The sequence below is a fragment of the Ursus arctos genome, unplaced genomic scaffold, assembly GCF_023065955.2.
Source record: "Ursus arctos isolate Adak ecotype North America unplaced genomic scaffold, UrsArc2.0 scaffold_34, whole genome shotgun sequence".
In the NCBI taxonomy this organism is placed as follows: Eukaryota; Metazoa; Chordata; class Mammalia; order Carnivora; family Ursidae; genus Ursus; species Ursus arctos.
In genome coordinates this window covers 8,475,561-8,502,985 of record NW_026623030.1, presented here as the reverse complement: position 1 = coordinate 8,502,985, position 27,425 = coordinate 8,475,561, and the positions used below count along the sequence as shown (strand labels likewise).

The following is a 27,425-nucleotide window of genomic DNA, read 5'->3' as shown; positions in this document are numbered from 1 at the left end:
AAAGAGCAGTTACTCTCCATGCAGGAGATGTTCCCGCTCAGGTCGCCAAGAAAGGACATAAAACGTAACGTTACAGATAGTGCCTCAGTCTTTATACCGGGCCCTCCACAGCACGTGCGCCTCTGAGGAGAACCGGACCGCGTGTCTCCCGTGCTCTGAAGCCTGGCCCGCGCCAAAGAAGGGGGCTCTCGCGCTCCCTCCGTGGCCACCCTCCCTGTCCTCTCTGGTGGCAGCTGCTTCTGCCTCACCAGCACCCAACGTGTCACCGCGAGTTCCAGTCAGCAGCTGAAGGACCTCTTGTCTGGTTCCTGATGATTTCAAGGTCCTCACAGTCCTGATAGTCCGGTTCTTCCCGAAACGCCCAAGTGTCTGTGGGGAGTTGTTGTAGCTTCTGTACAGGGAACCAGTGGACGGAGGTATCGTTAAATACGTCCGCGTACTGTGACGTCTCGGGCAGCTCAAGCTCCTCCAGTGCTTTCAGAATCTGAGCAGGAAAAGTCAAATGTAAAATACACGACCCTGACAGTCACAGTAAACCCCACACTGCTGGGTGCCATGTAGGAGTCACCCCCAGGTTACCCTTTTTCAAGAAAAAGGACTAGGATATGTTGACTTAAGTGCTTCTGTGATGAACTGGGAGCTCCAAGGGCAGGGAGTGTGTGGGACCGGTACTGACAATGAAGGACAGGTCCTTGCTTTCTGGAACACAGAGCTATCGAGAAAGCTCGCTGAGTGCAGTGACTTCACTCTGCCCGCATGAGCCCCCACGAGCTTCCTCCCGCACACGTAAAGACAGAAGTCACAGCACCGGGGAAGTGGTCTGGTTTCACACCCTCTCCATCCCAGCCCCTTCGTTTACACAGATACCTTTGCAATGTAGGGATAGTTTTTCTGTAGAATCCTTGCCAGCAATCTAGAAATAAAAACCCCAAAACAAGCCCAGCATGATTAGGAGGTATGGGAGTGGTTTTATCGAACGTAAAGACATACAGAAAGACAAAGTGGTTTAAAGATAGCAAACATTTTAAAGAGGAGGGGGAATGTGGAGTAGGTTCAGTAATCCGTAGAAAATGTGAACGCCCCGTAAGCACCCCTTTCGTCGAGGGAGGAGTGACAGCGGACACCTAAGGCGTGTGCAGCTGAGGGAGCAAATGGGTCTGCCACTTTTAAAAAACACTTGTTTGCCTTCAGGGAAGGAAGGAATTCTCAGCCAACAGACCTCCAGCTTAACTCTGCAGCTTGACTCGGGGTTGCTGCCCTGTCTAGTAACCCTGTCCCTTTCCTACGGACCAGCGTCTCCCGCGTGTGGGTCCGTCAGGAAGCCCCCCCACCCCGGCCCACGGGACCACTGCGCGCTCAGCCTCACCTTTCCTCGAGTCCTCTGAAGCTGTTCCCGATGATGAGCACCTTGGCAAGGGCGTCTACCGACCAGTTACTCCACAGAAGGTTGTTGTACAGGGCTGTGCCGCAGTGGGGCATGTAGAAGACGGTGGGCTCGCCGCCGACGCTCCGGCGTCCTTCCTGCGGGGCCGGCAGGCACAGTGAGCTGCGGTGCGAGCAGCTCCGATCTACCCGGAGCTGGGGGGGGCACATCCGGGAGGTGCTGAGCGCTCTCACCACGCAGTAACGACAGCGTACTGAGGTGAGGGGACCCACGTTAGCCACCCTGACTGTGCGCTCTCACCACACACACGTGTACCAAGTCACACCGCACGTCTTAGACTTACACGGACTTCTACGTCCGTTACAGCAGCGCCCCGGAGGGAACCAGGATCGCGAGGGAGGCAAGCTGAAACCACACGGACACGAACCCCTTCCTCTGCGAACACTTAGGTTATAATGTGGCCTGACGGAAATGTACAGATGATGTGGGCCTCACAGTCGGGAAATCGTGAGGTCCAGAAAGAACTTGTGTTTACTCAACAGATGTGTGTCCCATGAACACACAAAGCTCTGGAGCAGCAGAGGGGCTTCTTGGGTCTGTGACAGCAAGGGCAGAGTGGTGACAACAGTTACTGGCACCATGGACTGTGCTCGGGAAGCCTCCAGGCCTCCCAGGTGCCTTTCTGCAGACGCCTGTCGCAGTCAGTCCCTCCCAAATGTCCCCTGGGGGACACACTGCCCCTCCTGAAGACCGTGGCTCCAGAGCTGGACCCGAGGCAGGGACACAGGCCCTGCCTCCCCTGGGCCTCTCCGCTCTGCACTCTCCTCCCTTCTGCTCATCACCAACAGGCAGGAGCCTGCCTGGGTCCATCCAGCCAACTCCTGGCGGGCCTGCAATCCCAGAGCCGACCTAGGAAACCTTCCTCCAGCCCCTCAAACTGCGAGGAGTGCCCTCCCCTCTCTGTTCCGCTCACCACCTACTTGTTTACAGGCCACACGCCTTGATGGGACCCTGGGCTCCCTGGAGACTGGGACTGCATCTGTCTTGGCCTCCCCGCAAAGTCCCTGCCCTGCGCAGAGCAGGCACTCAGGAAAGATGACGTGAATGGAGTGGCAGGGTTTCAGGGCCCCGCCAACATTGGTGAAGGAGTCTCTTCTCTCAGCGGGGCCTGATTTTCGGGTTTCAAAATAATAAGATGGCCGTTTTGGAACACGGAGAGGGATCCAATGATTATTCTGTAATCCCCCCAGCAATGCAAAGTGGCTCGCGGGGGTGTGTGCCTACACTGGCTTCAGCCCCCTGCTGGTGAGATGAGCTTCCTCCGGGTCTCACAAATTTCACCTCCAGGGCAGAAGACCCACCCAGAGCTCACAGCCAGATGCTATGTGTGTGACTGGGCTAGCGTGCAGAGAGAGATTTCTGTCCCGTTCTAGGACCTCCCCTAGCACAGGGTAAATCCCAACCAGAAAGCGGTCATGCGAGGCACCAAGACTGTGTACCCTTTTATTTTTTAACACCAGCAGTAAGTACCAACTTGGGAAATTATCAGAGGTTCCTGATTATGGGATTCTCAGTAGAATTGTGCAAGTGTAACAGGTTTCAGTCCATGCCATTTGTGCCATTTGGTTTTTTGTGACGGGCACCACATAGGCCACGATGTGGGTCACTGACGCGTCCCCTAGGGCAAGCGCCGGGAAGGCAAGTGAGCAGTGGGAGGGAACGGTGGCTACTGCAGACCAGGGGCGTCCATGGGGCACGGCCTGGGGCCCCCCTCGGGCAGCAATCACACAGCCCTCCTGCTCCCCTTCCCCAAGCCACTCACCTCGTTCTCGCTGAGAACAGTCACACCGAGGCTATTCAGAACCGCGATTTCTAGTTGGCTAAACAGAGGATCGTACACCCAGCAGTGCCTTCTGGGAATCTGCAGAAGGGAAGAGTGAGTTCTATCAACCCAAAGACCTGTGCGTGTACCCTGGGAAGACCAAGGGAGGGGTGGATCAAGAATCCAAAAATGCACCTGGCACTTTTCCAGGAAGAGAAGCAAAAACGTGAGCTGGTGTCTAGCTGTGACGCAGGTGGCAAAGTTCCCGACGCCATAACACACACACTTCCAACGGCAGGTCCCCGGGACCGGGGTCTCCCCTGGGGTGGGGCCCGGAGTCGCAGCAGACGCATCTGGCGAGGAGTCAAGATGCAGGTTTCTGAGGGCTTCCGCAAGAGTCCCCTCGGGGGCCTTCAGTTGTTCCAGATGTTTTGTAAGACAGCTGCTGATGGTTTCTGAAAGAGCAGGCCCGAACACAGTCAGAGGGCATGCTCTGACCCTGTGAACCAAATCCTTCACAGAAGTCCACAGACCCAGGGAGAAAAGGAGCAAGTCGGGAACACTTCGGCTCCTCAGGGAAAAGGCCGCAGGCCTCACCCCCAAACACGCCTGGGAGATACGGCCAGGCCCACCAGCACCACAGGCTGTCCTGGGTCCCTGCACGCCCCCCGTCCCCTGCCTGCAACCCAAGAATGTTCCAGCAAAGAAGCAGGCTTCCTGTATGGGCACAGCTTCCACCCAGAACTCTACTGTGAACTGTGTCTCACTTGGTAGGAGGTACCTGGTAAATGTGGGTTATGCTCCGAAGTACCTACTTTTTGGATTATAACAAAGAACAGAGGAACAGAGCTCTCAAAATCACACTACAAAAGGCTGGGAATCGGAATATTTAATGTGTAAGAAGTTCAAAGCAAAAAAAAAAAGGAAGGCTGGGGCTTTTGGAGTCTAATGAAAAACACTCTAAATCTTCTCACACGGCAGTGGGTTCTCGTCTCATTATACTGGCACTCAATTTATTTGAACAAATCTGTACACAAAACAAAAAGCAAAAGGCCATACGTCGCCAGTTCCCATAGTCAGACACCGATTCTCATTTAATAGCAAAGCTATCTGTAAATACGAGCCCAGCTCGGAAAGGCTGCGGGCAGAGCTGGCTCTTCCAGTCCTTGCTGCTCCAAGTCCTGGAGGAAGCTTGTCGGAAGAAACTTGACAGCAGGTATCAAGCTTCTCACTGCCTGTCACTGAGTTAAGTCCACTTCTGGGAACAGGTCCTGAGAGGGTCATCCTGAATTTGGTAAGAGCTTTACGCATAAAGGCACTCATCAAACAGTCATGTGTAAGAACAAAAAAAACAAAGGAAACGAACTAACTGTCCCTCGATAAAAATTCTAACTGCTGTACGTTCCCTCCCCGTATTAACGTTTATGTTGCCACAGACTGTTTGGGAAGCGGTTAGAACCGCATGGGGACAAACAGGTCTACGTGGCAATGTCGAGGCAAAGAGCACATGAAGAATAAATTTCAAAGACAGCGGCAGCGGACGTTGACGGCTGTGCCCAGGCAAGCAGTGTCCCAGGCACTTCACCAAGCAGCCTCATTTAATCCTCAAAATTACACCACAGTATATGCACGCTGTCACCTCCCTTTCGCAGATACAGAAACTGAGGGTCAGGGCCAATCAGTGCCAAGATACACAGCGGTGAGCAGGAAGTCAGAATTAGAACCCATCTCCGCGAAGAAAAACGTCACCAAATACGGACTGGACTCCTTTCTTTGCCCACATTCAGGCCCTCCTCCCACGCCCTCTACCCCCAGCTCTGGCCATCTGGTACCCACCTAGTGCCAGACTCCAGAAATCCGACAGAAGCAGGTCCTTCCTGTTAAGAGAAAAAGGCATGGTCATCTCCCACCCTTCTCTGGGCCGCCCCCTCAGTGACCCTTCTCCCGACCATGAGCTGGGTGCGGGGAGGATGGGGCGCCCTCACACAGCGCCTGGCCTGGCGTGGCAGGGGGAGGATCCATAGTACACATGTCCAGAGCAGTACTGCCAGTGCTCGAAGAGGGCAGAAGGGTGGCTAGAGGACATCCTGATTCCCAGGGTCCCCTCTGGGTCTCTTCTGTATCCTTGGTCCACACCACGGGCTGGCACAGAGGCCGAGCTCCACGGATAGTTGCTAGACGCACAGACTGAGCCCCTCTGAGCTTTAGTTTCCTCACCTCTAGAATGGGGAAAAGAATCGTCCCTATCACGCAGGGTTCCAGAAGGGATCAAATGGGTCAACACGCAGCAAGGGGCCTCGCACACAGCAGGGACTCAATAAACAGTCTTTCTTATTACAAATCACTCCAATGTGAAAGTAAAAGGAGAGACAAAACCAGTGTCTGGGCTTTCTTTATTCGAGTCCACTGGCTGACGCAAACCCAGAGCAGAGCACAGTCAACAGTGACTTAAAACGAACTCAACGATTTTTCTGATCAAAAGACATACAGTGGATGAAAACACAATACCCACCCATAAGAGACTCACTGTGGACGTAAGGACAACACAGACCAACAGTGAAGGGACAGAAAAGATATCCTGCGTAAGTGGGACCCAACACGGAGCTGGAAGAGCTATAATCTGACAAAATAGAATTCAACGCTGTTTAAACACATACCAAATTTGTGAGACGCAGCAAAAGTGGTTCTAAGAGGGAAGTTTAAAGCGATACAGGCCTGCCTCAAGAAGCAAGACAAGTCTCAAACACACTCAGTAACGTGACACCTTGTGACCTGGAAAAGGAGAACAAAGGAAGCCCAAACTTAGTAGAAGGAGGGAAATAACAAAGATCAGAACAGAAGTAAATGAAAGAGGGACTAAAAACCCAGAAACGATCAGGGTGCCTGGGTGGCTGAGTTGATTGAGCACCTGACTGTTGATTTCGGCTCAGTTCATGACCTCAGAGTCTTGAGATTGAGCCCCGCGTCAGGCTCTGTGCTCAGTGTGGCATAGGGTTGGGATTCTCTCTCTCCCTCTGCCTCTACCCCTGTGAACTCTCTCTCTCTCACTCTCTCTCTCAAATAAATAAATAAATCTAAAGAAAAAAAGACAAAATTAATCATCCTTGAGCTACACACACCAAGAAAAAAGAAAAGAGGAGACTTAAACTCAGAAATGACAGAGGGGATATTACAACGGACACCACAAGAACCCAAAGGCTCATGTGAACAGTACACAATAGCAATTTGGACAACCTCAAAGAATCAGCAATTTATTTATTTTTATGTTTCAAGTTTTTATTTAAATCCTAGTTAGTTGGTGCGCCCGGGTGGCTCAGTCTGCTGAGCGTCCGACTCTCGGTTTCGGCTCAGGTTGTGATCTCAGGGTCCTGGGACCTAGCCCCACGTTGGGCTCCAAGCTCAGCATGGAGTCTGCCTGAGACTCTCTCTCCTCCTCTCCCTCTGCCTCATGCTGTCTCTCCCTCTCATATAAATAAATAAAAATCTTAAAAATAAATAAATAAATAAATTCTAGTTAGTTAATATACACAGAATAATATTAGTTTCAGGAATAGAATTTAGTGATTCAACACTTAAAGCACCCAGTGCTCATCATATCAGCAATTGAAAACCTCCCCAAAAAACAAATTCCAGGACTAAACACCTCCAATGGTGGATTCTACAATTCAGGGAAGAATTCATACCAGTCCTTCTCAAACTTTTCCAAAAAACAGAAGAGAAAACTTCCAAATTCATTTGCTGAGGCCAACATTACCCTGATACCAAAACCAGACAAGGACACCCCAAGAAAAGAAAATTACAGGCCAGTATCCCTGATGAACACAGACGCAAAAATGTGCAACAAAATACCAGCAAACCAAGTTCACCAATATGCTGAAAGGATCATATACTATGATCAAGTGGGATTTATTCCAGGAATGCAAGGATGGTTCACACGTGCCCATCAATCAAGGTGATACATCACATTAACAACATGAAGAATAAATATCATGTGATCATCTTGAGAGATGTAGAGAAAGCATCTGACAAAATTTAATATCCATTTATGATAAAAATTCTCAATAGAGTGGGTATAGCAGGAACATACCTCAACATGATAAAGGCCACATATGATAAGCCCACAGACAACATCACATCCGAAAGTGAAAAGTTTCAGCTCTTACTATTTCCTTAAGATCCTCTAGGTTAGGAACCTTCCAGATCTTTCCTTGCCACTTTTACTCAACACAGTATAATGGAAATCCTAGGCAGAGCAATTATGCAAGAAAAATAAACAAAAGTCATCTAAATTGGAAAGAAAGAAGTAAAACTGTCACGATCTGCAGGTCACATAGTATCTAAGGAGAGCCTTAAAGACTCCACTGGAAAACTGTTCCAACTAATGACTGAATCCAGTCAAGGTACAGGAAACAATATCAATACACACAAATCTGTTGAGTTTCTATACACTAACAATGAACTATCAGAAAAAGAAATTAGGAAGATGATCCGACCTGCAGTTGCATCAAAAAGAATAAAATACCCAGGAATAAACTTCACCAAAGAGGTGAAAGCCTATATACTGAACACTGCAAGATGTTAAGGAAAGAAACTGAAGACAACACATGCAGATGGAAAGTCATTCCATGCTCATGGACTAGAAGAATTCATTGTGTTAAAATGTCCACATTTCCCCAAACCATCTACAGATTCAATGCCATTCCTATCAAAATTATAATTGCATTTTCTCACAGAAATAGAACAAAGGATCCAAAAATTGATATGAAGCCACAAAACAGCCAGAGCAATCTAGAGAAAGGGGAACAACGCTAAAGGTATCACACTCGCCGATTTCTATTACAAAGCTAGAGTAATCAAAACAATCTAGTGTTGGCATAAAAACAGACACGCAGATCACCAGAACAGAAGAGAGAGCCCAGAAGGAAACCCACACACATATAGTCCAATATCTTATGACCAAGCAGCCAAGAATATACAAGGGGGAAAGAATAATCTCTTTACTAAATGGTGCTGGGAAAACTGGCCAGCCCCATGCAAAAGAATGAAACTATACCACTATATTAAACCAGACACAAACATTAACTCAAAATGGATTCAAGACTTGAATATGAGACCTGGAACCATAAAACTTTTAGCAGAAAACACAGGGGAAAAGCTACTTGACATAGGTTTTGGTAGTGATTTTTTTTAACCTGATATCAAAAATAACAACAACAACAACAACAACAACAACAACACCACGTGTGGGACTACATCAAACTAAAAAGCTTCTGACCAGCAAAGGAAATCATCAACAAAGTAAAAAGGCAACCTACTGGATGGGAAAACATTTACGAATCACATATCTGATAAGGGGTTAATATCCAAAATGCAACTCAATAGCAAAAAAAAACCCAAAAACAAAAACAAAACAAAAAACCCCCACAAGCAATCTAATTAAAAAATGGGCAGATCCAAACAGACATTTTTCTAAAGAAGACACACAGATGGTCAACATGAACGTGAAAAGACGTTCAACATCATTAATCATCAGGGAAATGCTAATCAAAACCAGAATGAGACACCACTTCACACCTGTTAGAATGGCCATTATCAAAAAGACAAGAAATAACAAGTACTGGTGAAGATGTGATGAAGAGGAAGACCTTTGTGCACTGTTAGAGGGACTGTGGATTGGTGCAGCCACTATGGAAAACAGTATAGAAGTTCCTCAAAACAACTAAAAATAGAACGACCATGTGATCCAGCAATTCCCCTTCCGAGTATTTATCTGAAGAAAATGAAAACACTAACTCAAGAGGGTATATGCACCCCTGTGTTCACTGCAGGATTATTTGCAACAATGAAAATATAGAAACAACCTAAGTGCCCATCAGTGGATGAATGGATAAAGAAACTGTGGTACATACACACAATGGAGTATTACTCAACCATAATGAAGAATGAAATCTTCCCGTTGGCAACATGGATGGGCCTTGAAGGCATTATGCTAAGTAAAACAGGCCAGACAGAAAGACAAATACTATAAATCACTTACATGTGGAAAATTAAAACAAAACAAACAGAAAACTGAGCTCATAGATACAGAGAACAGATGGGTGGTTGCCAGAGGTAGGGGGTTGGAGGTGGGAGAAATGGGTGAAGGGGTCAAAGGAAAAAGAAAAGCCCAATTATAGCATCTTATTATTTTTTTTTAATTAAGTAAGCTGTATCCTCAATGTGGCTCAACCTCATAACCCTGAGATCAAGAGTCGAATACTCCACCGACCGAGGCAGCCAGGGGCCCTCAATTATAGCCTCTTCTGAGGCTCAATGTTTTGAGAAAGGCTAAAGTTATTTCATCTACAATATTATTTGGTAAAGTTGAAAAAAAGAAAGAAAGAAAGAAAGAAAGAAAGAAAGAAAGAAAGAAAGAAAGAACGAATGAACGAATGAATGAACCCAGACTTTAGAGTCATACACTCAGGTCTGAACTTGGTTCCAGTATTTACTATAACATTGAGCAAGTTTCTTAACCTCTCTTGTGCCTGTGTTTCCCCAACTCTGAGGATAATATGAATATTTACTTTTAGAATAGCCTTTATTTAAAAAAAATTTTTAAGAATAGTTTTTAGAATTAAATGAGATAGAGGTCACTTAGAATAGTACCTATGACAGTAAGCCTTCAATAAATATTATTAAAAAAAACAAAACAAAACTTATTCTGGGGGTGCCTGGGTGGCACAGTTGGCTAAGCAACTGACTCTTGCTTTCAGCTCAGGTCATGATCTTGGGGTCCTGGGACAGAGCTCCAGGTCAGGCTCTGCGCTCTGCAGGGAGTCTGCTTGAGGATTCGCTCTCTTCCTCGGCCCCTGCCCCTCCTCTCTCTAGCACATGCATGTGCACGCTCGCTCTCTCTCTGTAAAATTAATAAATATCTTAAAAAAAAATCTTATCCTGAACATTTGGCTGTTGCCTAATCATGAGCACTATAACTTTTCATATTTGGGCAGTATCTCATAGTTCACAAAGCACTTTTATACACACTCTCTTATTTGAGTCATGCTATGGTCCTGGGAGAATGTATTGTTTCTATTTTATAGAGAAAAAAACAGACTTAGAGAAGGGGTGTGCTTTGTTCAAGGCTGCAGAGCTAACAAATGATCTTTTTTTTTTTTTTAAAGATTTTATTTATTTATTTAACAGAGAGACAGCCAACGAGAGAGGAAACACAAGAGGGGGGAGTGGGAGAGGAAGAAGCAGGCTCAAAGCGGAGGAGCCTGATGTGGGGCTCGATCCCAGAACGCCGGGATCACGCACTGAGCCGAAGGCAGACGCTTAACCGCTGTGCCACCCAGGCGCCCCTAACAAATGATCTGATTCTCAGTCCAATGGAGGAGAAAAAGACATCCAAACACTGTAACGATAGCCAAAGAAGGGCACTGCATAATGATAAAGGAATCAATCCAGTTAGAAGATGCAACATTTGTAAATATTTACCCACCCAAAATAGGAGCAATTAAATACATAGAGCAAATACGAACAAACCTAAAAGGAGAAACCAGCAGCAATACCATAGGGAACTTTAATACCTCACTTATACCAATGGATAGACCATCCAGACAGAGGAGCAAGCAGGAAACATCAGCCTCAGACAGCAAGTTAATTATATGGACTTAACAGATATATACAGAACCCTCCATCTAAAAGCAGCACACAGAACAAATTCCTCTCAAGCGCACATAGAACATTCTCCAAGACAGATCATATGTTAGGCCACAAGGCAAGTCAATAAATTTAAGAAGACTAGGAATTTCTAAAACGATGACTGAAATCTTACCAAGCATCTTTTCCGATCAGAGCAGTATGGAACTAGGAATCAATTACAAGAAGGAAATTGGAAATTCACAAACATGGAGATAAAACAACATGCTACTGAACAACCAGTGAGTCCATGAGCAAATCAAAAGAGAAACCAAAACATACTTTGAGACAAATGAAAATGGAATACAACATAACAAAACTTATGGAATGCAGCAAATGTGGTTCTAAGAATGAGGCACCTGGCTGGCTTAGCTGGTGGAGGGTTGTGACTCTTGATCTTGTGGTTGGAGTTTGAGCCCCACACTGGGCAGAGAGCTCACTTTAGTTTTTTGGTTTATTTTTAAAAATTTCATTTATTTATTTGACAGAGAGAGACAGAGAGAGATTGAGCACAGGCAGGGGGAGTAGCAGGCAGAGGGAGAGGGAGAAGCAGGCTCCCCCTGCTGAGCAGGGAGCCCCAGGGCTTGATCCCACCACCTGAGCCAAAGGCAGATGCTTAACCAACTGAGCCACCCAGGTGCCCCCTAGAGCTTACTTAAAAAAAAAAAAAAAAAGTGGTTCTAAGAGGGAAGTTTATAGTGATACAGGCCTACCTCAAGAAACAAGAAACGCCTCAACTCAGCAACCTAACTTTACACCTCAAGGAAAACAGAAAAAGAACAAAGGAAGCCCAAAGGTAGCAGAAGAAAGGAAGTAACATACCAGAAGAGAAATAAATGAAATACAGACTAAAAAGACAATAGAAAGATCAACAAAAGTAAGAGCTGGTTTTTTGAAAAGAACAAAGCTGACAAATTTTCAGCTATACTCAAGGTAAAAAAAAGAATGAGGCGCATAATCAGAAATGAAAGAGATGCTCCCACTGATACCACAGATACACAAAGGCTCATAAGAGACTACTGTAAACAACTGCACCCCAACAAGTTGGACAACCTTCAAGAAAAGGATAAATTCCCAGAAACATAGAAACTTCTAAGACTGAATCACTAAGAGATAGAAATTCTGAATAGACCAATTACCAGTAGAGAGATTAAATGAGTAATCAAAAACCTTTCAACAAACAGAAGTCCAGGACCAGATGGCTTCACTGGTGAATTCTACCAAATATTCAAAGAAAAATGAATGCCAATCCTTCTCAAACTTTTCCACAAAAACAAGAGGAAGGAATGCTTCCCAACTCATTTTACAAGGTCAGCATTGCTCTTATCAAAACCAGCCAAGATGCCACAAGAAAAGAAAATTACAGACCAGTATCTGTGATGAACATAGATGTAAAAATCCTCAACAAAATATCAGCAAACTGAATCAACAATAAAATAAGAGTATGATCAAGTAAGATTTATTTCAGGGATGCAAGGGTGGTTCAACATCCACAAATCAATCAAAGTAATCTGCCGCATTAAAATAAAGGATAAAAATCATATGGCCGTCTCAACAGATGCAGAAAAAGCATTTGACAAAACGCAACACCCATTTGATAAAAGCTCTCAACGAAGCAGGTATACAGAGAACGTAACTCAAGAAAGGCCATACAGGAGAAGACATCATATTCAGTGGTGAAAGCTGAAAGCTTTTCCTCTAAGATCAGGGACAAGACAAGGATGCCCACTCTTGCCACTTTGATTCAACATACAGTTCGCGCTTGAGCGATGCGGGGATTAAGGGTGCCAAACCCCCGTGCAGTTGAAAATCTGAGTATACTTTTGACTCCCCCAGCCTACTGTTGACCAGAAGCCTTACCAATAACACAAAGAGTTGATTAACATATATTTTATGTTATATGTATTATATACTGTATTCTTACAACAAAGTAAGCTAGAGAAAAAAAATGTGATTAAGAAAATCCTGAAGGAGGAGCACCTGGGTGGCTCAGTTGCTAAGCGTCTGCTTTCGGCTCAGGTCATAATCCCTGGGTCCTGGGATCGAGCCCCACATCAGGCACCCTGCTCAGCGGGAAACCTGCTTCTCCCTCTCCCGCTCCCCCTGCTGGTGTTCCCTCTCTTGCTGTGTCTCTCTGTCCAATAAAATAAATAAACTCTTTAAGAAAAAAAAAAAATCCTGATGGAGCTAGAATGTATTACGCTAAGCAAAATAAGACAGAGAAAGACAAATACCATACGATTTCACTCCTGTGGAATTTAAGAAATAAAACACATCAACAAATGGGAGGAGGAATACAAAGAAAAAAGAGAGAGGGAAACAAAGTATAAGAGACTCTTAATGATAAGAGAACAAACTGAGCGTTGATAGAGGGGAGGTGGATGGGGGATGGGCTAGCTGGGGGATGGGGATTAAGGAGGGCACATGTTATGATGAGCACTGGGTGTTGTGTGTAAGTGATGAATCACTGAATTCTCCTGAAACCAATATTGCATTGTATGTTAACTAACTAGAATTTAAATAAATTTGAAAAGATAAAAAAAAGCCCTAAAGGATAATACATTTACAGCAATGTCTGTATTTACTGAGAAAAACCCATGTATTAAGTGGACCGCACAGTTCAAACCCACGTTGGCCAAGGGTCAACTGCAGTACTGGAAATCCTAGCCAGAGCAATTACACAAGAAAAATAAAGAAATAAAAGACATCCAAATGGGAAAGGTAGAAGAAAAGGTCACTATTTTCACATAACATGATATTATATGTAGAAAACACTAAAGACAACACCAAAAAACTATTAAAATAAACAAATTCAGTAAAGTTGCAGGATAAAAAAATACATAAAAATCTGCTGCATTTTATACACTAATAATGAACTATCAGAAAAATAAATTTAAAAAACAATCACATTTACAGCTGCATCAAAAAAACCCCAAATACTTAGGGATAAATCTAACCAAGGAGGTGAAAGCCTATATACTGAAAACGACAAGACACTGAGGAAAGAAAATGAAGACAACACACGTAAATGCAAAGACATCCCATGCTCACGGACTAGAAGAATTAATAGTGTTAAAATGTCTATATTACCCAAAGCCATCTACAGATTCAGTGCAATTTTCTATCAAAATTCCAATGACAATCTTCACAGACATAAGGCGAAGGATCTTTAAAATTTGTATGGAACCACAAGAGAGCCTGGATAGCCAAAGCCATCTTAAGAAAGAACAAAGCTGAAGGTATCATGCTCCCTGGTTTCAAACTCTATTACAAAGCTCTACTGATTGCTGGCATACTGGCATAAAAACAGACACACAGATCCCCAGAACAGAAGAGAGAGCCCAGAAGTAAACCCACACATCTATGGTCCAGTACCTCATGACAAAGGAGCCAAGAATACACAAGGGGAAAAGAACAGTCTCTTTACTAAACGGTGCTGGGAAAACTGGACAGCCCCATGCAAAAGAATGAAACTGCTCCACTATCTTACACCGACACAAAAATTAACTCAAAATGGATTAAAGACTTGAATATAAGACCTGAAACCCTAAAACTCTTAGCAGAAAACACAGGGGGAAAGCTGCTTGACATAGGTCCTGGCAGTGATTTTTTTGGACCACACTCTAAAAGCAAAGGCAACAAAAGCAAAAGTAAATAAACGAAACTACACCAAACGAAAAAGCTCCTGCCCAGCAAAGAAAATCACCAATGAAATAAAGAGGCAACCTACCGCCTGGGAGAAAAGATTTGCAAATCATATATCTGATAAAAGGTTAATATCCAATATATATAAAGAATTCATACAGCTCAATAACAACAAAAAAAAACCAATGTGATTAAAAAGTGGAAAGATTATCCAAATGGATATTATCAAGAGAAGACATACAGAGAGCCAACAGGTACGTGAAAAGATGCTCAACATCATTAATCATCAGGGAAAAGCAAATCAGAACAAGGAGATATCACCTCAAACTGGTTAGAAAGGTTAGTATCAAAAAGACGAGAAAAACAAACGTTAGCGAGGATGTGGAGGAAAGGGAACCCTGGTGCCCTGTTGGTGGGAACGTAAGTAGGTGCAACCACTGTGGAAAACAGTATGCAGACTCCTCAAAAAATTAAAAATAGAACTACCCTACAATCTAGCAATTTCTGTTCTGGCGATTTATCCAAAGAAAACAAAAACACCTATTTGAAAAGATATGAACCCCCATGTTCATTGCAGCATTAGAAGATTAGCATTAAAAGAGCTGGGTTCTTGTCTACTCAGAGCAGTGGGCATCGCATCACACGTAGGGGTCCAGGAAGAAGCAGGGAGTTCCTGGGGGGATCCTGAAGAAGTTGAGGAAGAATAACAATGCAGGGTGTACGGAAAGTGCCTTACAGGTTTTCCAAATCCCTGGGCATGTTCCATCTCATAGGTTTCTTTTGAGATCCTACCAAGAGTTTCTGCTGCTGTCTACTCAGGCTCAGTTGGCTGGGCAGCCAACTTCTTTAATTCAGTGGTAACCTCTATGTCATCACTGTCTCTTGACCCTAATTCTGGGGGAGAGGAACACATAAAATTGGTTTAATTTCTCTCAGGTGGGATGGTCCTTCAGCGGCTGATCTGAATCACTAACAAACGCTGTTACTACGCCCTTAAAGGACTGCAAATGAATAAACACAATAGTAACAAAAATAGGTAACATTTATTCCTCTGTGTTAGGCACTGATCTAAGCTGTAAGGTTCAGGGCAAAGCATGGAGGCATGAGGGTTTGGGATAAGCCCCATTAATGGAGAGCTCTGAAGCACAGGTTTTGGAGCTGCAAAGACAGGGGCTTGAAATCTGATCCCAAACGTTATCTGTGTTTCTAAGACTGAGAGCTCTGTCAGGACCCTAGCTGACTGAGATGTTCAAACTGATAAAGTGTGTAGAATGCTTAAGCCAGTGGCAGGCACACAGCAGCTCCTCAATGAACTAATGATGGTAATTATGAGAGTGACAATCACGTTGGTGTTCCTTTCCCAGAGCTAGCAATAACAATAACCAATACTGCTATAATATTAATACCAAATGCTGGTACTGCGTTTACCCCGCGCCAGGCACCGTGGTTTACATTTAGTGTCAAAATGGGTTATATTAACTAATTCACTAAATCCTCAAAACAAGCCTATACAGGTACTATTTTCAGGTCCGTATCTCAGCTAAGAAAACGGAGGCACGGAGATTACATACCTTGCCCAAGGTCACGCAGCTTAAAGTGCAATAACAGGAATGATAACCTTTACTATGATACAGTCTGTAACAAGCTCCTTACCTCCGTTAAATTCGCACAGTAACCCTAAGTTCTGCCCATTTACAGATGGCGAGACTGAGACTCGGTCCCAGGGCCGTGCCTGCACTCACCCGGCCTCCCGGATACGAAGAAGCACGACTCCGCAGTCCGCCTCGGGATCGGCCTCCGGGTCCGGCCCCCGCTGCCGAGCGGGGCGCGGGGCAGAGCGCCTTCTCCTCCGCGGAGCTGCCGTCTGCCAGGGTTCCAGAGCCGCCGCCATGGCCCTCTGACGTCACCGGCGCGACGCTGGGCGTCATCACCGCGCGCCAAGCTCTCGCGGAATTGTAGGGGGCGGTAGGTGTGTTGGCGCGCGATCCTGGGGTCTCTCCGCCGCGTGCGTAGGTACTGGGCGGCGGGAGCTGCTGGCGCCCCGCTGCCGCCCACACTGCGGGGCCGGCCCGAGCCTCGGGCTGTCGGGCTACTCTGGCGGTGGGCGGCGCGGGGATACGGGGCGGGGGGGCGCGCGAGACCCTGGCCGACAGCGCCTCTTGGCGGCTTCTCCGTTCCGCGATCGGGCCCCGGTGGACACCCCCCCACCAGCCTCCCCACCTTTGCTCACAAATTCCCAGCCCCCTGGAGCTGAGGCCAGGCACGTGCCAGTGCCCTTAGCCTGTACCCAATCGCAGTGGTTAGCGCCCCTTTTCCTGGCCCGCTGACTCACAGAGGCCACTTCCTACACCACCACCTTCCTGCCTCCAAGCCATTGCGGGCCACTTCTTGGCTCCCTCCGGTCGTTACTGCAACTTCCCAGGCTGCCAGAGCCTTCTCTGGACACATCCCGGCCCCTGCCATACCCCAGGGACATTACTGGCCTCTTCTGGACGTTTCAGAGATAAGAGCGTGGACCTTGGCAGTGGAGGGCCCAGTCCTCTGGGAAGGAGGGATAGGGGGTTTCAGCCTGCTGTCCTTGATTCTAGTAGCTTCCCTGCCCCTCCACAGGAATCCCATGAATATGGCCCCATAGAGGGCTCACCTCAAGATATCTAAAACTGAGAGATTTTATAGTCCTCAGAGAGTCACTGGGGTCCTCTCTAGGTACTTCTTTCTAGGAAAGGAGCTTTAAAAAGCCCCTGTATTCCCAGGAGGATGAAAGATGGTGAGCAAGCATTTGAAACCCGGTCTCTGGGACATCAAGCTTGGACAAAGTCACCATGGAAATACAGTTCTGAAGGGACCAAGGGGTTCTCTTGTGGAAAAATTAAACCCTGTTTTGTTTTCCTGGAGGGTTATCCAGACCAGTGTGGGGAGGTTACTGGGAGGCCACTTTTAGCTTCGTGGAAGGATAAAGTTAACACTATGAGCTGCCTGTGTCTCTGGAGGGAGTAAGCCAGAGACAAGGTAATTTTTGAAGAATGCGAGAGATGAGAGTAAATGATGTCAGGGACCCTTCTGACTATGAAATTCCATGATACTTAATCGTCTGTTGGAATTTGAAAGCCACTTGTTAAACTCCCATTTTGTTTTGAAAACTTGCCCAGCTCTGGAATTCATGTTCAGATTACTTTTGAGCTGTCAAGGTGACAGTTCCTTAATTTGGGTTCCATTATTACTGCAACAACGCCTTATTTGTATAGCTGTCCTTGGCACACAGAGCTTTTGCACGCTAGTTACTTAATTTTATCTTCTGTGAGGCATAACTATTCAAAGAGACTGAGGAAGTTACTCTGAAGTCCTGCAGCACTGTCTCTTTTGTTCTGAAAAACAAATTTTCAACTTTCTAGAAGACTCTTTTTGAAGTATACCATTTGCCTAACCCAGCTGGGTCACATGCTCTCTCATGGGTTTCTGAAATAATCTATTCCCTGGGGTTTATTTTAGGACCAAGGCACTGATGTTTGAACGGGAGGCTTCACAGCGTTGAAAAGAATCTTCAGAATTGCCTTGAACCAGACAAGCTAGGAATCTCTTCAGAACACCTCCTTCAGCATGCATCTCCCTCTCTGGGCTTTCCTGGCCAGGAGCTTTTTGAAGAGGTCGTGCTGCAGAGAGCCCGAATGCTGATGCTCATGGAACCAGCTTAGCGGATTCGACTTTTCTGGTAGCATTCTCTTGCTTTATTATATACTGTCTCTCAGAGTTCTAAGAGGTGTGGAGGTATTCAGGGCCACGAAGAGCCTGCGGGGAAGGAAGTAGCACTTTCATGCTGAATGAAAACCAAGCAGGTGACAGTTGTGGCTGAAAACATTTAAACCTTTCGTGTCTGGGTTTCCTGGACCAGACACAGAGAGGAACAGTCGCTGGTGGGGCGCAAGAAGCGATCTTAGACGAGAAAACCCAAATAAATAGAATGAGTGCGACAGGCAAGTAAATGGCCACCTCGACCTCAACAGAGCCGACATCAGCCTCCTGGTGAGTAGCAAGGCCTGCGTGGCTTACTTCCTGCTGGGCTGCTGGACCCATGTTTTGGATTAACTGAAAATCCCCAGCCAGGCTGTTTTGATTTCACTGGCAGGGGGTGGGGGTGGGGGATAAAAGGCATTTTTTTCCTCTGAGCAGGCGAATCAAGCATGTGAGCATTTCTCTCCAGAGCTGCCGGGTTGTGACCTTGCAGTGTCAGAGCGAGTCGAGCATTGCTGGTAGACTGTGGAAAAGATGGCCATGGCCGGCTCACGCAGCCGGCTTTGATGACAGTGTGGGCGCTGTAGCGATAAGGGACAAGAAATGGCTGCAGTGTGGGAGCCCCATCACTAGAAGAGGCTTGGCCAGTCTGCCTCTTGAAGGGTGTTACATAATGTCTTCTTGAAACGCAGTTCCCTTCTCAGCCCCAACTGGGTTAAGCCTCTCTTGTCAGTTGCTTGAGCAAACTTTTCATTGAGGAATGAAAGCAAAAGGCATGGTTTAAATAGAATGAGCAGGACTTGGTGACCGGTTATGTGTGCAGAAGGCACAAAGATAGAGTCGCTCAAAATGACACCCCGGTTTTCTTTTGTGTGCCTGAGTGAGGGTGCTTTTCCCCAGAGAGCATAAGGAGCGGGTAAACGAGGTCCAGCAGTGGGGTTTCTGAATGGGGTTTGACACGTTTTTGAGGCTTTTTGATCTGGACTTGCCCTGTGCTAGAAACAGAGTTCCCACTTGTCATCACGAAGAAAAGGTGGGAGCCAGGGAGGGTGGTAGGGGGAGGGTGAAGAGCCAGGGAGAAGAATGCGGATGACAGAGTGGTCCCAGCTCCTCCTCCTTACGCTCTAGCTTGATGGCTGTGCTTTCAGAGAGGTAAAACCCAGGCCCAGCCTTTCGGGAGTCTGCTCTGTGGTCTTAAACAGGTTAGTGGCGGTTACACTGCAGAGTAGACTGTAAGAGTCCTTTGCGAAGAACGGAGGGTTATGGAAATTGAGACGAGAGATTCCTGTGCGTGGAGGAAATCAGAAGTTTGATGAAGGGTTGTGTCAGAGTTATTCTTAACTGTTAGGGTTTTGCCAGGCAGAGAGGGTTCGGGGCTCCGCTGTGAACTCTCATGAGCCCCATTTTCCCATTATAGACTCCCTAGCCTGCACTGAAACTGTATGTTTACTGTCTCCCTTTTACCGCCACGGCCCCAGGTCTGGCGGAGGGAGAGCACACTGTGGGGCCTCATTTACTGCTTGTTAAATGAATGCGTGAATTTCTGATCCAAGGGCTGTTTCTGGAGATCATCGTGCCCAGCAGTTGTGAGCAGGGCAGCTAGGACATCCCTAACTAATTTTATTATCAGAGCCTTAAAAGACAGCATAGCAAACCCTGTAGTTGTATGGTGAAGGTCCGTGTCTCAAACAAGAGATGGCCCTGGGTGCTCTGTCTCTCCTCCAGCCACTCTTCGGTCTTTTCGGCCAGACCAGACCTCCTGAAGGCTGGATAGAGGCATATTTTTAGTTTGACTGGACAGCACTCGTGAAGTGGTTTTTCTTATCTCTTTGTAACTACTGGGTTCTTTCTCTTCTGGGGCCACCAGAAGGCTTCTCAACCACTGAGTAATGAGCCCATCTCGCGCTGGGAGAGAGGAAGCTATGTTTTAAAATGCCTTGATCACTGGATGAAAGGAAACATGGCTCCGTTCTGTTCCCTTGCCAGGTGGAATTATTTTTTCCTGTATGATGGTTCAAAGGTAAAGGAAGAAGGAGATCCAACAAGAGCTGGCATTTGTTATTTCTACCCTCCTCAGGTAAGCACCTCCGCGGGTTACTCTTCCATGGGGCTCCTACTGCCTCAGAGTGATGGCTTTGCAAAAATACAGCGATTTTCTGTCTGCCTCCCCTTGCTCCCAGGTTTTGATGGGCTCATTTGAAACACTTTTAAATTTTTTTAATTTTAAAAAATTTCTTTCTTTCTTTCTTTTTTGGAAACACTTTTTCTTTTTAAAAGATTCTTTTGAGAGAGAGAGAGTGAGTGCGCGTGTGTGTTGGGGAAAGGGCAGAGAGAGAGAGAATCTCAAGCGGATTCTCCGCTGAGCTTAGAGCCCAGCTCGGGTCTCTGTCCCGCAATCCCAAGATCGTGACCCAAGCCGAAACCAAGAGTCGGATGCTCAACAAACTTAGCCACCCAGGCGCCCCGAAAACACTTTTATTCAAACACATACAAAAGCAGAGAGGAGAGTATCACAAGCCCAGCCAGTTAATTAGTAATAATAATGTCTTAATATCATGTGATTCTGTCTGTATTCCAATTTTGCCTTCCTGTCTGAGAGGTTACTTAATCAGACGTTGCTCCTCTGTTCCTCCCACCCTCCTTCCCTCTCCACCTCCCCCCCTGCACTTCCTAGTCGTGATCCAAACAAGGTCCACACATTGCATTTGCTTCTTTTGTATTTTAAGTCTCTTTGACCGTGTACCGCTCCTCAGCCACCCACCCACCCAGCCCCTTTCCCTGCTACGCCGCTGAATGACCGAGGAAGCGGGAGTGTAGGTGCAGTAAAATGTCAGAAGGCCCCACACTCTGGATCGGCCTCATCACTTCCTCAAGGCCGTGTCATTTCTTTTTTTTTGGTCATTCTTTTTTTTTTTATAATAATTTTTTTTTATAATAATTTTTTTTTATGTTATGTTAGTCACCATACAGTACATCCTTAGTTTCTGATGTAGTGTTCCATGATTCATTATTTACGTATAACACCCAGTGCTCCATGCAATACGTGCCCTCCTTACTACCCGTCACCGGCCTGGCTGTGTCACTTCAGATCTTCCCCTGTAGTTCCTTTACACTAGCAGTAAGATCTAGAGCCTTGATTAAGTTCAAGTTCGGTTCTCTTATGCAAGACTTCTTGCATAAGTGTGTACATTTTCTGTTGCATTACACGATGTCTGGCTGCCCCGCAGGTTAGTGAATGCTAAGAGCGGTTAGGAGGGCTGTGTTTGCTCACGTGATCACGCTCCCACTTGGGTAGTTGGGATGAATGCAGGCCGCTCTGGGCGCTCTGCAGGGGATCAGAATAAGGACCAAAGGCTCCTGCTTCTACCCACGCATGGGCCTGTAGTCCTAGGAACAAAACCCCAGTTCTGCACAGGCCTCGTGTGCATGCAGCTGTGGACGTTCCGCGGCAGTTCTGTCCTCCCGGGCAGGGGGCCCAGGAGTGAATATGGAGGCCTCGCCAGCCACGGAAGGTCGACATCACATGTTCTTCTTTGTTGTTGGTATTACTACCCTTAAATATGAAACCACGCTTAGGTCCCAGGCCATCTGAAACCAGGCAGCAGCCCGGATCTGGCCTGTTGGCTGCTGTCTGCGGTCCGCTGTGGCCTCAGCCCCTGCTCGAAGGGATGCCACATGAGTTCGACAGCTTCAGCTCCTCCCCAGCCCCGGACTTTGCTGCTTTCCCACAGACCCTGCTCGACCAGCAGGAGTTGCTGTGTGGACAGATTGCGGGCGTCGTGCGCTGTATCTCTGACATCTCCGCCTCTGCTCCAGCCCTCGTTCGTCTGCGGAAGCTGAAGTTCGCCGTAAAGGTGGATGGAGAGTTCCTTTGGGTAAGTTGACCAGACCGAAAACTCATGACTCCAGTGTTGCCTCTGCCGTGACTCATCTGTGTCGGTGATGAGTGCTGTGCCGCCAAGGTGTTCTGGAGCCTGGGATCCCCTGTGCACCCCCAGGGGCTGTGAAGTGGTACCGTCTACACTTCCTTTGTCCCTCTCTGCACGTGCCACTGTAACCGAGTGCTCTCCAGCACATTTCTCACCTGTCCCGCGTTGCACAGGGCTGCTTTCCCATTGCCTTTGAGAGACTGCAGCCAGCCTGTGGAAGTTCTGTCTGGGATGCAGCTCGTGTTTTCCACCTCTGTCTTTTCTCCTCTGTACTGCCCATACTTACGGGTCAATGATCCAGAAACTCGAAGACATTGGTATATAGATGTTAGGTTTCAAGGAACCAGTAAAAAAATAATGAAAACCATTTCTTTACAGCTGATGGCACCATACACACTAGGGCCTTATGGTCCCATGCCTACGCTTCTTTAAACCTGATCTCCGAGGTGAAAGAATGCTGAAGAGTGAGGGGGTATATTCAGCTCTGTGGGTATGCCTGCCAACATTTTATGATGACCATTTTCTCACGTACCAAACCGTTGAAGGAGTTTTACAGTGAACACTCAGACTTCCTAGGTTCTGTGGTTACTATTTTGTTATAGATATTATTTATTACAGTCACTTTATTACATCTCTCCATCCGCCCCTTCATCTTCCAGCAATCCAGTTTTTAATGCTTGCCAAGATAGCACACACTGGTATACTCCTCCCCCCCCCCCAAGTCCTTCACTGCGCGTAACACTCATTAGAGTTCAGTAGTGGTTTGTGCTTTTTTTTCCTTTTGGGGTACGAGTTACATACACTGAAACACACAAATCTCGAGCTTACCACTTAATGCAGATGGACAACAACGCTCCGTGTGTCGCAGAAGCCCATCAAGATGCAGAATATTAGCCTCACTCTGGGCAGCTCCCCGACATCCCATGAATTCTCACCCCCAAGTCCCGGGCAGCCATCGTTCTGATTTTTTTCCCACCGCAGATGAGTTTTGCCTGTTTTAGAAGTCCCAGGACTGAAATAGGACGTGTAGGACGCTCCGCAGGCTCCTGTCGTGCGTGTGATCTCGTGGGGCGCGTATCAGCAGTTCGTTCCTTTTCATTGTTCACCAGCATCGTCTGAATGTCCGTTGTCTGGATCTAGCGGTCTGGGTACTCACTTTTCTTTTTCTAGAGACATGACCTGTGTCCAGTTAGGGGCAATTAAGACTAAAGCCCCTAGGAGCATTCCTAGACGAGTCTCATGGATATGACTTTTCATTTCTCGTGGGTAAACACCTAGGTGTAGATTTGCAAGGTTACAGGGTAGGTGGATGTTCATAAGAAACTGCCAGACCTTTTCCCCCAGCGGTTGTACCACGGTGCACTCCTACCGGCCATGTGTGAGATTTCTCTTTCTTCCACATCCTTGTCAACACATGCTGTCCGTCTGTTCAGTTCGAGCCATTCTGCTGCGCGTGGAGGGGTATCACGTTGTCGTTTGCATTTATGTTTCCCTAATGACTAAGGATAGTAATGACCACTGGTCTGTCTCTCTTTGAGAAGTGTCCGTCCAAAGCGTTTCTGCCTGGTTTTTAAAATTAGGTTTTCTTTCTTTACTTAGTCTTGTGAGTTCTTTCTGTGTCCTGCATGTCAGCTGTTTGTCAGATATATATTAAAAAAAAATTTTTTTTAAGATTTTATTTATTCATTTGAGAGAGAGAGAGAGAGACAGAGCATAAGCAGGGGAAGAGGCCGAGGGAGAGGGAGAAGCAGACTTCCCGCTGAGCTGGGAGCCCGACATGGGACTTGATCCCAGGATCTGGAGATCATGACCTGAGCCGAAGGCAAATGCTTAACCATCTGAGCCACCCAGGCACCCCTGTCAGATATATATTTTAAAGGTTATTTTCTCCCGGTTTGTGGCATGCCTGTCAATTTTCTCAATGATGTCTTTTGATGAGCAGAACATTTTAATTTTTTCTAAGTTTATTTAAGTAATCTCTACACCCCATGTGGGGCTCAAACTCATGACCTGGAGATCAAGAGTCACACGTGCCCCCAGAATATTTTAATTTTAACGAAGTCTAACTTGCCAATTTTATCCTTTGTGGTTATTGCTCTCTGTATCCTGTCTGAAACCATTCCCTGCCCTGTTGGAGAAGACATTCTCCCACTTTTTGGGTAAGCTTTATAGTTTTAGCTTTTAAACTTAGCTCTGTAACCCATCTGGGATTAATATTTGTGCTTGGTGTGAAATAGAGGTCAAAGGTCCTCTTTTTCCCTATGGATATCCTGTGGCTCCAGCACCATGGTTGGAAAAACTCTCCCGCTTGGGTTCCTTGGCTCCTTTGTTGACCATCAGGTGACCTCTGCAGTGGGGGTCTGTTTCTGGGCTCCCTTCTTTTCCATCGATCTGTTGGAAGATCCCGTACAAGTACCACACTGTCTTGACATCAGATGGTCTAAGTCCTCCAGCTTTACGCTTTTCCAAGACAACTTCGGATTTTTTAGGTCTTTTGTAAGTTTCTCTCGTAGAATCAGTGTGTCAGTTTCTGAAAGAAAGCTTCAGATTAGAAGTTGCATTCAATCTGTAGATTAATCAGGGAAGAGGTAAGCACTGACCATGTGCCAGACTGTGGTAAACCCTTGGATTACATCAGTGAATAAAGCAAAGATCCTGGCCCCGGTGGAGCTTTCATTCAGGGGGAATTTGTTCATTTGTTTTCTGCCTCTGCCAGGGTTTCTTTATTGCCTTAAGTTTCTGGTGATTCCCTCAGGAAAGATTCCTAGAGGTGGAATCACTGAGTCAAAGGATACAGACTTTCTTCGGGCTCTTTAAACGTACAGCCAGATTGCTTTCTCACTGAGCACAGGTTTCTCTTCTGCGGAACTAAGCCCCACGGCAGCGTTCTGGGGCTCTAGAACGGTGTGATGATTCGGCCAGTTCCCTTCCCGAAGCACTTGATCCAGCTGAAGGGACGAGAATGCCATTCATGAAGCAGTCGGAGTCCCGTCCAGTGTTTGTAGTGAAACCACGTTAAGCATCCAGTGCCCAGATAACAGTCCTGATAATGTAAGGGCTGGGAAAAGAGGTTAGCAGTGGTTAGAGTGATCAGAACGGGCACCGCGAAGGTGCTGGAATCTGCCTCAGGCTCTGAGGGGACGGGAGAGCTGTGGACAAATAGACGGGAGAAAGGAGGGCATTCCAGGTGAGACAGCACGAGCGGATACAAAAAGTATTTGTTGTCTTGAAGACCAGCTGGGCTGGATAGTGTGGGCCTGGGGTAGACCCATCAGTATCAGTGAGTCAGTGAATTTGAGCTCTGCAGAACCCCTGGCTTCCAGGCTTGGACTCAAAGCAGAGGAAAATGCCCATCTTCTGGTTTCCCTCTTTCCAGGTCCTGGGCTGTGCGGTGGAGCTCCCTGACATTAGCTGCAAGCAGTTTCTGGATCAGCTCATTGGAGTCTTTAATTTTTACAATGGACCTGTTTCTCTGGCTTACAAGGTATGGAGACAGTAGCGAGGAATCTTCAGCAAACCCAATGTTGCCAGAACACAGCTTTACTCTAGGGGCTGTTCGACTTTGCTGTGAATACAGCATGTCTAGCAACAAGGTCGAGGGGCCTTGGAGCCCCTCTCAGATGCCTTTGTTCCCCAGTAGTGCAGGTCACATCCACTGCAAATGTCTGTCCCCACGTCCTCCTCCCGGGGACTGTTGGCAAGAGCAGGATGCCACCCGGTTGCCACCCGCCCCCTGCACGTGCGCTGGGTCTGTGGTGGCTGAGTTCTCTAGGCGGGGGGAGGGTGGGGGTCTTGTGTGCATAGGAGGTTTAAAGCAGGCCCTGCCTCCTGGCCCGTCTCCTGCGTGAGGAGCGAGTTTTGTAGGAGTAGGGAGCCTCGCCGGAGAGTGTGTCTCGCAGAATCTCAGCCGCTGACCTCAGGTGGTTCCCGTTTTAGAACTGCTCTCAGGAAGACCTGCGCGCCGAATGGGACACCTTCATTGAACAGATTCTGAAGAACACCGGCGACCTGCACAAGATATTCAGTTCCCTCTGGAACCTGGACCGAACTCAGGTAACACCCTCGCCCCCCGTCCCCGTTTCATGTCAAGGAATAGAGCCCGCTGCCCTGACCCGCACACTGCCGTCACAGTGTCCGCTCCCACAACTGTCTAGACGGTACGAGACAGTGCTTAAAGTGGCCCGAAGTAAATACTCAGTAGAGGGTGGTGTTATTTCGCTAGTGTCCCAGACATGTGGAACTCTGGCATCTACGGTCCCCGTCTCTCTCGATACGGATATTCCACGATTGACTTGTGTCCTCAGCATCAAAAATGCTCAGTGATAACATTTTAAAAACCAGGTCTCTCTGTCTGGGAGAGAGTGCTGGGGAGCGTTCAGTCCCAGCGCCGTTCCGTTGGCCCCTGCATTCAGTGATGTGTAGGCTGCTTGTGCGGCCGGCCCGACCGCCCACCCTGCCTGTTGCTCAGTGCCCTTGATCTTGGAGGACATCACACCCTCACTGGCAAGGGCCAGAGGCAGACGCGAGGCTGTATCCCCTTAAGAACCGACCGCCTGCGCCCCCAGCACCTGAGATGTGTGGGCCGCGTCTCACTGTAGTAGCTAAGAGGGTCCCTTTGACGGGGAGGTGGCCCGACTCTGGCTAGAAATGGAGACAGGTTTTCCTGGTTCCTGTTGGGACAAATGTTCGAAGTGGGCCCCAGAGCTTTACGGAACGGCCGGCTGGGACCGGGCACTGTCTCAAGGATGTGAGGGAGGAGCATCTCTGATGGCGATGGAGCTCGGAGATCCTAGCTGCCAGCAGGAAACAGGAAGGCGGCTTTTAGTCACTGCTGGCGACTCTTGACCAGGTTCAGATCCTTCTCTGGTATTTTTAGGGACTTCTAGGCAACTGACTTCTTATAAGGACCGTGGAGCTGAGGAGTATTTCTCAGAGTGAGAGACCGGGATGTTTTCATTTCCTGTTACGGGACGGAGTTATGAGGCCACACGAAGCCAGCTCTGGGGCAGTGGGGCTTGTATTCCAGAGGGAGGAGAGGGGAGGGGGTGTGTGGTTTTACCTGGTGCCTCAGCCTGTGTTTGAGGGGTAGGCTCTCCTGTCCGCTGCCTCCTGGTCTCAGCATCAGAGTCAGGGTCTCCTGAGCAGAGACCTACCTTGCCCCCTATGAGTGGCCATCTGCTGTGTTCACCGCACCTTCCCACTTCGGCAGAAGCCACCCCCATGCCAAGCATGT

At 47.3% G+C, this 27,425-nt stretch overlaps 2 protein-coding genes across 6 annotated transcripts in view; one reads left to right on the top strand and one right to left on the bottom strand.

Moving 5' to 3' along the window:
* Nucleotides 1-73: 73 nt before the first annotated feature.
* Nucleotides 74-16,627, bottom strand: SRRD (SRR1 domain containing). 2 transcript variants are annotated; one of them, XM_026484701.4, is made up of 7 exons: nt 16,277-16,627; nt 5,043-5,083; nt 3,402-3,661; nt 3,207-3,305; nt 1,367-1,521; nt 868-913; nt 74-484 (listed from the first exon to the last, which is right to left on the bottom strand). In XM_026484701.4, the coding sequence occupies exons 1-7, from the start codon at nt 16,423-16,425 to the stop codon at nt 263-265; spliced, it is 972 nt and encodes a 323-aa protein (XP_026340486.1). In that variant the 5' UTR covers nt 16,426-16,627; the 3' UTR covers nt 74-262. The 2 variants fall into 2 exon arrangements, with proteins under 2 accessions (XP_026340486.1, XP_026340485.1); XM_026484700.4 differs by having other exon boundaries at nt 1,367-1,578; nt 16,277-16,443.
* HPS4 (HPS4 biogenesis of lysosomal organelles complex 3 subunit 2) overlaps nt 16,431-27,425 on the top strand; it is a 25,858-nt gene continuing 14,863 nt past the window's right edge. Inside the window, exons 1-6 of one of the 4 annotated variants that reach the window (XM_044379044.3) lie at nt 16,431-16,499; nt 18,024-18,554; nt 20,250-20,340; nt 21,995-22,138; nt 25,569-25,676; nt 26,129-26,245. In XM_044379044.3, coding sequence (XP_044234979.2) covers nt 18,514-18,554; nt 20,250-20,340; nt 21,995-22,138; nt 25,569-25,676; nt 26,129-26,245 — 501 coding nt within the window. In that variant the 5' untranslated portion in view covers nt 16,431-16,499; nt 18,024-18,513. Of the gene's footprint in view, nt 16,548-18,023; nt 18,555-20,249; nt 20,341-21,994; nt 22,139-25,568; nt 25,677-26,128; nt 26,246-27,425 lie in introns of all 4 variants that reach the window. The other 3 variants (XM_026484699.4, XM_026484697.4, XM_026484698.4) reach the window with 3 other exon arrangements.

What these genes read in the sequence shown, in the direction of transcription:
- SRRD (XM_026484700.4), bottom strand. Translation starts at nt 16,425, where the DNA reads ATGGCGGCGGCTCTGGAACCCTGGCAGACGGCAGCTCCGCGGAGGAGA. An exon ending in TCTTCCTGGAAAAGTGCCAG is followed by an intron (nt 3,306 to 3,401) that starts GTGCATTTTTGG and finishes TCCCTTCTGCAG; the next exon opens with ATTCCCAGAAGGCACTGCTG. An exon ending in ACTATCCCTACATTGCAAAG is followed by an intron (nt 485 to 867) that starts GTATCTGTGTAA and finishes TTTCCTGCTCAG; the next exon opens with ATTCTGAAAGCACTGGAGGA.